The sequence below is a fragment of the Acipenser ruthenus genome, chromosome 10 (genome assembly GCF_902713425.1).
Source record: "Acipenser ruthenus chromosome 10, fAciRut3.2 maternal haplotype, whole genome shotgun sequence".
Classification (NCBI taxonomy): domain Eukaryota; kingdom Metazoa; phylum Chordata; class Actinopteri; order Acipenseriformes; family Acipenseridae; genus Acipenser; species Acipenser ruthenus.
Genome location: NC_081198.1, coordinates 41,781,863 through 41,790,286, shown reverse-complemented (window position 1 = coordinate 41,790,286; position 8,424 = coordinate 41,781,863). Strand labels below are relative to the sequence as shown.

The 8,424-nt window shown below is 41.2% G+C and overlaps 1 protein-coding gene across 2 annotated transcripts in view; it reads left to right on the top strand.

Annotated features, from left to right (window-relative positions):
- Positions 1–1,336: 1,336 nt before the first annotated feature.
- The window catches only part of LOC117404579 (ceramide synthase 6-like), a 39,296-nt gene continuing 32,208 nt past the window's right edge, over positions 1,337–8,424 (top strand). The window contains exon 1 of one of the 2 annotated variants that reach the window (XM_034007486.3): positions 1,337–1,733. In XM_034007486.3, the coding sequence (XP_033863377.2) occupies positions 1,564–1,733 (170 nt within the window). In that variant the 5' untranslated portion in view covers positions 1,337–1,563. The remainder of the gene's footprint in view (positions 1,734–8,424) is intronic. The other variant, XM_034007479.3, reaches the window with a different exon arrangement.

Here is an 8,424-nt window from a genome sequence, read left to right as displayed (position 1 = left end):
AGTGCATTCAAATATCTTCACGGATCCCCTCAGGTGGCGAGATGGACCCATACAATTGTCTGTAACATACTAATTACCTATGAATAATGGATTAGATCTTTTTTTCAGATCAAAAGGCTGATGATTTAAACTAACTTAGCATTTTTTTTTTTTTTTGAAAATGACATCTTTTCCTTTTTTAATGTTTGTTAAATGGAGTTCTGAACTTTGACACATATTTGGGGATAGGGGGTTATATTAAATATTGGTACTGAACTCTTTAGTAAACAACATCTACACATTTTCTAAGTTATGATGTCACGTTTGAAGTTATTTTTAAAGGTTGGATTTAAATTAATAAACGGTCAGTGTTTCATAATGGCTGTGTTTTGTTAATTCCGTATTTAATATTTGTAATTACAGTTCCACGGGGCTGATACATGATACTCAATAGTATTACATTCCAGCAGAGGGCACCCTTATACAAAATAAACCCGTTCGCGTGCTCTGCTACAGTGCAAATGCACTGTTGTGCTCAGAGGCACTTTCTCCTAATTGTAATCCTCATCAGTAGAATGATCAGGCTTTAATACATCACATGTCATATGCATTCACTGGACTAACAGATGGACTGATTTTGCAACAAAAAACCCCCGCCATCAATCAATAGAAGCAAAATCTCAAAGTGCAAAAAAAAAAAAAAAAATCAAAACGAATAAAGTCATTGCATGTATTCCAAAATCGAAAAAGTTACATGAACAATATAGTATGGTATAAAATAAAATTGGCTCGACGGAAAAGCCGGCAATTTCCCCCACAGCCGTAGTGGCTTGATTTATGTATTTATATTGTGTCAGGCTGATGTTTTGTTTTTTAGTGCTTCTTTTTAAGGACAACACTATAAAAGATGTATAAGCATGTATGCTGTTACCAGTGAGCACAAAAATACATAGTATATATCATTTTTGTTCACTGTTTTTGAATTTTACAATCAAAATAAAGTGGCAAGGTAGATGTTTAGTAATGTATTTTCTGTATATCGGATCTTCATAGTCAAAATACCTTTATACATAATCCACTGCAGATAGAGGGCTGATAGTAGGTGCGCTTGACAGGGTCTTCCGTATGCCAAGACAAATTAGAAGGGAGGTCAAAATGTATTCGTTGTTCAGTGTGCATGCATTTTTCCTATTTTTAGTATACAGGTATGTACATAACCTATTTTTAGATGTCATTAAGCAAATCTAGGTTATTATTTATTTTATTATTAAACCCACCCTTTTTCCTACAGCTGCTGTAGATCCTGCTACGTTCTTATCGGTACACCTTTTGTATATGTTGATTGGTATGTGTGACATCTCATTGAGCCAATCGGTTAAGGAGCACTAGATGGCGTCTGACACTCCACTTCCCGAGAGAGAGAGAGAGGGGGAGAGGGAGAGGAATTAACAGGCGGTGCTGAGACTGATCACATCACACAGTCAGACCTGTACGGATCAGGCGTCAGTGACCATTGATAGTAAACGACTGAAAGGAAAACGGAGGAAAACCATAAAGAGAGAATACAAAAACGCAAGCAGCAAAATGGCAGGTATATTAGTCTGGTTTTGGAATGAGAGATTCTGGCTCCCACATAATGTAACTTGGGCAGATTTAAAAAACACAGACGAAGCAACCTTCCCGCAAGCTGAGGATCTGTATCTGGCGTTTCCTTTGGCATTTTGCATTTTCATGATCCGGCTGGTTTTTGAAAGGTAAGGGCTGGGTAGGTTTGCATTTCCTACTAGTGACTGGAGGTGCATAACAAAACGACAGCATGTGTTTTTTAAAACACGACCTCTACATAATTTAAGATAAGTAGGTTTGGGATAATGTATTGTTTCAACAGTACAGCAAAGCCAGATAAAAGGCTAATGTATGTACATGATATGATATGAGGGATAAATCTTTAATGGTAACCACTTAACATGTATTTGACCTACTGTAAGTACTGTACATGAATAAAGGCCTAAATAATAATAATAATAATAATAGTACAAAAAGAAATCAGTTACCAATTTTCATATAATTGTTACTGATATGTGTTTAACCACAATGAAGTTCAATTGGCCTAGCAATCTAGTACTGTAGTTGTAAGTTATAGCTGTCTCTAGTAGGAGGCGAACTATAGTTCTTTGTTCTGTCTTCATGCATTTCGCTTGGTCGGTCTATACATTCATCCATGTTAAGTTGCTGTAGTTTGCAACACTGTGGTACTTTAGTATTACAAACACTGTACATCTTGATTTACCTAATGTTGCAATCAATGTAGGCGTCGTTAACATCAGGTTTTCCAGTTACATTGATTATCTGCAGTTAAATCAGGATTCAACAAGCTTGAGTATCAATAGCAATGTTCTTCTACGCGCTGTTTATTTGTAATAACTTAGTTATACAGTACAAGCCCATAAAAACTATACATTATGTTGAAGGATGCAAGGGTGAAGAACAGATTTATTTTGACACGTGTCTAAAGTAACAGTACCATTAATACATTGTTTCATTGCACTATTGTGTAGTCATTCTTTCTTGCGATTTTTTTTTTAAAATCATACTTGCTAATACAACATTGTAACGACTGCATGTAACTTGAATAGCATTCCTGTAGAAAATTGCAAGCTTGTCATGGTAAGATAGTTACAAGTAGGTGGCCTAAAATATTACCTCTGTTTGATCAAACAAAGCACACAAAACCAGATACTGCAGAACAAGCTAAAGTAAATATTTAAAAAAGGTGTTTATAAAAGTAGCACATTGCAGTATGAATGTAGCTGAAGTAAAATAAATAAATAAATACAACCAAAAAAATCAAAAGATCACTTGAGAAAACAGGAGCCCAAAGAGCTGTCAATGCTAAAAGGAGGCTGTGTGGTCCAGTGGTTAAAGAACAGCGCTTGTAACCAGGAGGTCCCTGGTTCAAATCCCACCTCAGCCTTATTATGTGACCCTGAGCAAGTCACTTAACCTCCTTGTGCTCCGCCTTTCAGGTGAGAAGTAATTGTAATTGACTCTGCAGCTGATGCATAGTTCACACCCTAGTCTCTGTAAGTCGCCTTGGTTAAATGCCTCTGCTAAATAAACAAATAAAAATAATAATAATAAAAGGTAAGAACATGGATTTTGAGGTTGAAGCAATGTGAAGAGTTTGAGTTCCATCAAGGCACCTTGTTAGTTTAATTTTTTTATGGGCTTTTCATTTGCAAAAGTAGGTTATGACCAGAACATTTCAGAGGGACTTAAACAGCCAAGCTAGAATAAAAGGATCAGCAGTATACATGTGATATCTACATAAACAATCCAAGTTACAAGTAACTCAAATAATATATGATATAAAAACATGACCAGAACACAATTTATTTTAAATGTATGTGTTATTAGTAGTTCCAATCGTGTCTATACGTCACATCTTTATTACGAATAACCTTTCTCTTTTTATATCACATATGTATTTAGCTGATCTTTTTTTGAAGCCTGGCCCCCTCTGTAGATATGACAACTGTTTAACCTAGATAGCAATGACATTCTGCAGCTGGCTGCTCTTAACTTGTTTGTGTCTGCTCCTAAGCATTGCACTGTTTTTAGTAGTTTAAATATTATTTAAAGGTGGAGCTGATTTTCCTGTACTGAATTGTATTTCCCTTTGAATTTCGAAATGTCAACCATTCCGAGTTGGGAAATGACCCTCGTCACATGACCTGAGCACATATTTAAAAAGCTGATAGGCCTGCTGTGACCACTTATTTACATACTGGGAACAAACCTTCACCATTTGATTCCTCACTCCAACCTAAGCAGACGTGTCTCCACTTGCTCTGTTTTCATGAGATTCTTTTTCTCTTCTAGACTGTTTGGCAAGTTATTAACTCACATATTCCTCTTAGGAACTTGGCTTGCCCCTTCCTTTGGATGCGACGGTAGTTCTTTTTCTGTATTTTTTAACTAAAATCACACGGCTGTGTGTTTTTAGTGCGGATTGCTGAGGAGCGGCAGCTGCTATTTCCAGTTTTAATGTAAAAACAAAAAATCTACTTACTGTTCCTTTGTCTTCGATAAACGGCTACAGCATGTTCCAGTGTGCCCGTGCCTTGTAGCACCGGCTCGGCATAACACAGCATATTAACTCTGTGCATAGCACCTTGGGCTTTATTCAGTGGTACACAGCACATGCGTGCATAGTACCCCGTACACTCACCCGGTGCCCTGTGCACCTCTGTGCCCGTGCTTTAGCCCGGTGCCTCGTGCTCGGTGCGCCTCGGTGCCTGTGCTTTAACATGGTGCATAGCACTCCCGTGCATAGCTCCGGTGCATTACTGTGGTGCATTATTCAGTGCTTCCGTGCATAGCACCCAATGCGCTCAACCAGGGTCCCCGTGGTTGGTACACCTCCGTGTGTAGCACTTCCGTACATAGTACCGGTGTATTACTCTGTGCTCGGTGCTGGTACATAGCACCCCCATGCATAGCAACCCTCTGTCATGGAGGACTCCCCATCAGAGAGTTATTCAGCTCATAGCGGTCCACTGGCAGACGAGCTAGCAGCCCTCGTGGGCAGAGCTGCTGCCTGAGTCCAAATTCCGTGGACTGAGGAGACCCAGTTCCGCCGATTTTGTTTTCTGAGACCTCGGCATCGCTTGGACAATGCTGTAAGCCGCTCCCGGTCCTCCTGGATGTTTCGGAGGCGGTGCAGTCCTCATGGGGCAGCCCAGCATAAGCGCCCACTTGCTTGCTTTGTATGCCCTCCAGGGCGCAGAGAAGCTGGGGCGCCAGCATTTCCCGCACGTTGATTCCTCGGTGGCCACCTTGGTGCAGACACCGACAAGATCAACACTGTCCCGTGACTTCTCCCCAAATAAACAGTGCAGGGTCACGGAGACACAACGTGCCTATCTCCCCCGGATATACCTTCGGGCCAGTTGTGGAGGAGATGCTGCAGCGGTCTCCCCAGGTGAGGGAGTTGTTGAAACGGCTCACAGAGCTGCTTCCACGTCCCGCGTATGCTCAGCGCCAGGGGCAACAGCGATGGAAACCCAGAGCTGCTGCACTCGAAACCATTGTGTGCATTGTCCCAGTGGCTGCTCCACCTGCGCCAGGTAGACAGTACCCCAACAACCGACTCTCGGCAGCGACGGGCAGTGCCAAGCAGAGGTATCGAACCAGACGGCAGATCTGCTGTCGAGGGGGAGACTCCCCGACACACCGAGTGGCGCCTGCATCTTCATGTGGTAGCCAGGATTTGGCACAGGTTCGGCAAGGCAGCAGTCGACCATTTTTCTTCAGAAGAGTCCACTCATTGCCCTCTGTGATTCTCGATTTAGAGAGGCGGGGCCCCCCTAGGAATCGATGCCTTAGCCCACAGCTGGCCTCAGGGTATGCTTTATGCCTTCCCTCCTCTGGCACTGATCCAGTCCTTCCTGGAGAAGGTACAGAATGAAAGCGCGAGGGTCCTCCTGTTGGCACCATACTGGCCCAGTAGGATATGGTTCGCCACCCAGAGCCAGCTCATTCAGGGTCATGGGTGATCCCGCTACGCATGGACCTTCTCAATCAGGCGCGGGGTCACTTGTGGCACCCAGACCCTGGATCACTCAAGCTGTGGGTCTGACCCCTAAACGGAAACATCTGAGTGCCCTCGGTCTCTCAGACTCTGTTATTGCCCCACTGCAGAATGCTAGAGCCTCTTCAATGAGGTCTCAGTATTCATATTAATGGAAGATTTTCCAGGAGTTGTGCTTGGAGAGAGACCATGACCCCTCTTCCTGCCCCATGCAGTTTTTATAGGACTGACTAGAGGAGGGTAAGTTCCCCTCTACGTTGAAGGGGTACCTGACTGCTATATCTGTGTGCCACGTTAAAATTGACTCTGTGTCCCCCGGAGCTCATTTTTTGGCAGTGCAGTTCATGAAAGGGGCTAGGAGGCTTCACCCTCCCCTTAAACCCATGGTTCCATCGTGGCGTCTGGACTTGGTCAAGAAGCTCTCACGATGGCTCCCTTCGAACCTCTGCATTCTGTGGACCCTAAATTTTTGTCCTAAGGTTACTTTTTGTGATGAGGTTACTTTGCATACAAACCCGGCTTTTCTGCCTAAGGTTGTTTCGCAGTTTCACCTGAACCAGCTGGTGGAACTGGAGCCGTTTCATCCGCACCCTTTCCCTTCTGAAGATCAGAGACTTAACACACTCTGCCCTGTCAGGGCACTGAGATGTTACACGGATAGGTCTAAATCATGGCGACAAACAGCCCAGTTACTGCTATGTTATGGGTCGCGTACTCAGGGTCAGGCACTTTCCAAGCAACAGTTGTCGCGTTGGATAGTGGATACGATCCAGTTGGCTTTTGAACTGGCTAACTTGCCCTCTCCGGGTAATGTTACAGCACACTCGACTAGAGGGACTGTGACGTCTTGGGCAGTGTTTCATGGGGCATCCCGGCTTGTGGCTGCTTTGGCTGAATTTGACAGAGTCTGCTTTTGAAGCACATTTTCAGTTTCAGAAAGTGAAATAAAAACTATAAACAGTTTCAGTTTATTCTATGAAAAGTGGTACCATATCTGTCAGTGGTTGAGATTCCAAATCCTGTTTTTCTGTGATACTGAATCTGTTGGGTTGCCTCCAGTATACCAGATATAAATCTAATTAAATATAACACCTTAACTGAATTAAGATTTTGCCACCAGTATTATTTCTCACACAGTCTTTCTCACTACAGTATGTACTTCTTAAATGCACTGTCTGAGTAGTTTGTTACTTGTTCTGTAACATTAACAGTTGTATTGTACATTCTCAAAATACACTTCTGATTCCTGGCCACATAATACTGCAGTAGAATTTGAGACGTTGACTCTATTGGCAAAATAGGAGATGTGAGGACTGCAGAAGTCTGAGTGGCATTGATTACTCAAGAGGGCTTTTGGCTCATTGTTGCCTATCAATTTTAAACAATAGAATTATAGAATGGAATAGAATTATAAAGACAATGTTTAATTAATCTTTCTATTTTATTGAAGTTTCTAATACAGGGATGAAATAAACTTAGACTGAGCATAACAACCAGAATGTACTATATAATCTATCCAAATACAATGGCAGACATTTTCACAAGGTCATTAGGGTTTCTTTATTGTTTGTGCCCTGCTATAAGCCACAAAGAGGCTTGATTTAAATGTGTTCCATGCTGAAAAGAACATAATTACAACCTACTGCTTTCTTTTTGCTCAGGGTGTATTCCAAACTTGTAGGGGCTCTGAGCTCCAGCATTGTTCACCGACAGTCCACAGAGAGAGAAGCACTTAGCAATGTGTGAACAGAATAAAAGCCTGCTCGGGGTTTCTCGGGTATAATTAAAATAACTTTCCCTCCGCACACTACCATTTTATACCCCTTGGCACACTGACAGCCTGCTTGAAATTATTAGCCACAAGAGTCAGGCTAGATTTCTTATCTGGTGATTTATTAAAGACCTGATGTTTTAAAAATATTCACCTTGCATTCATAAATAAAGTAGGAAAGGTGTAGTTGTAGAGGTTTTATACAGTGTTTTTCAGTCCTGTTAAACTGTATTCCACTGTGACTGTTTATGAAGTTAACTGATTGCAGATCATGCATGTATACCCTGTTTACACTTTCCAGCCAAATGTGCAGGAAAGTTAATAAATTATATGTTATTTTGCATATTAATGCTAGAAGTAAAATCATACTAGCCAGTAATTAAATCATCCCAGCCACACTGGTGCTGAACTCTGGTAAAAGCTTATGCTGTCAGCTCAGTAGAATATTTAATTGATGACCAGTGGCACTTATAAACATCCACACTCAATTTGGGGTAAGTAAACAAACAAAAAAAATTCTTAATGGCAATCCATTATTTTATTTTTTTAAATCTACAGTATTAAACTACTGTAGGAAAACTACCAGTAATATAAATGACAGTTGATACATAAATGCAGGAGATTCTGGGAAATACATTTCCAAGCCACATTTTATATTAATTGAATAGAGGAGGAGCCTATGCCTTCATAAAACCTGATTAGCACTAATCTTGGGCTACCTAATGTTAACTTTGGTTAGGTAGCACATAATTAGTGTTAATCCGGGTCTGTGAAAAAAGCCAATAGTGTCTAACCGTACTACACTACAGTATGTAAAAAGACTGCAAGAATTGTGTTATATATTGTCGAGTACACATTAATTCCTTACACACAGTAACATGAACAGCATGTTTATTTGTTTCTGTACGGTATGGAGATGCATGCTACTGAACAACTGCTTCTTGTACAATTGTGTGCATCGCTGTGCATTATTTCTGGTTTGATGAAGAAATAATTTCAAACTATGTAAATACTGTTGATGATTTGATCTCAAAATGCAGGAAGGCAGTTGCACTTGCTGTGTGTATCAGGCATTCAGTAT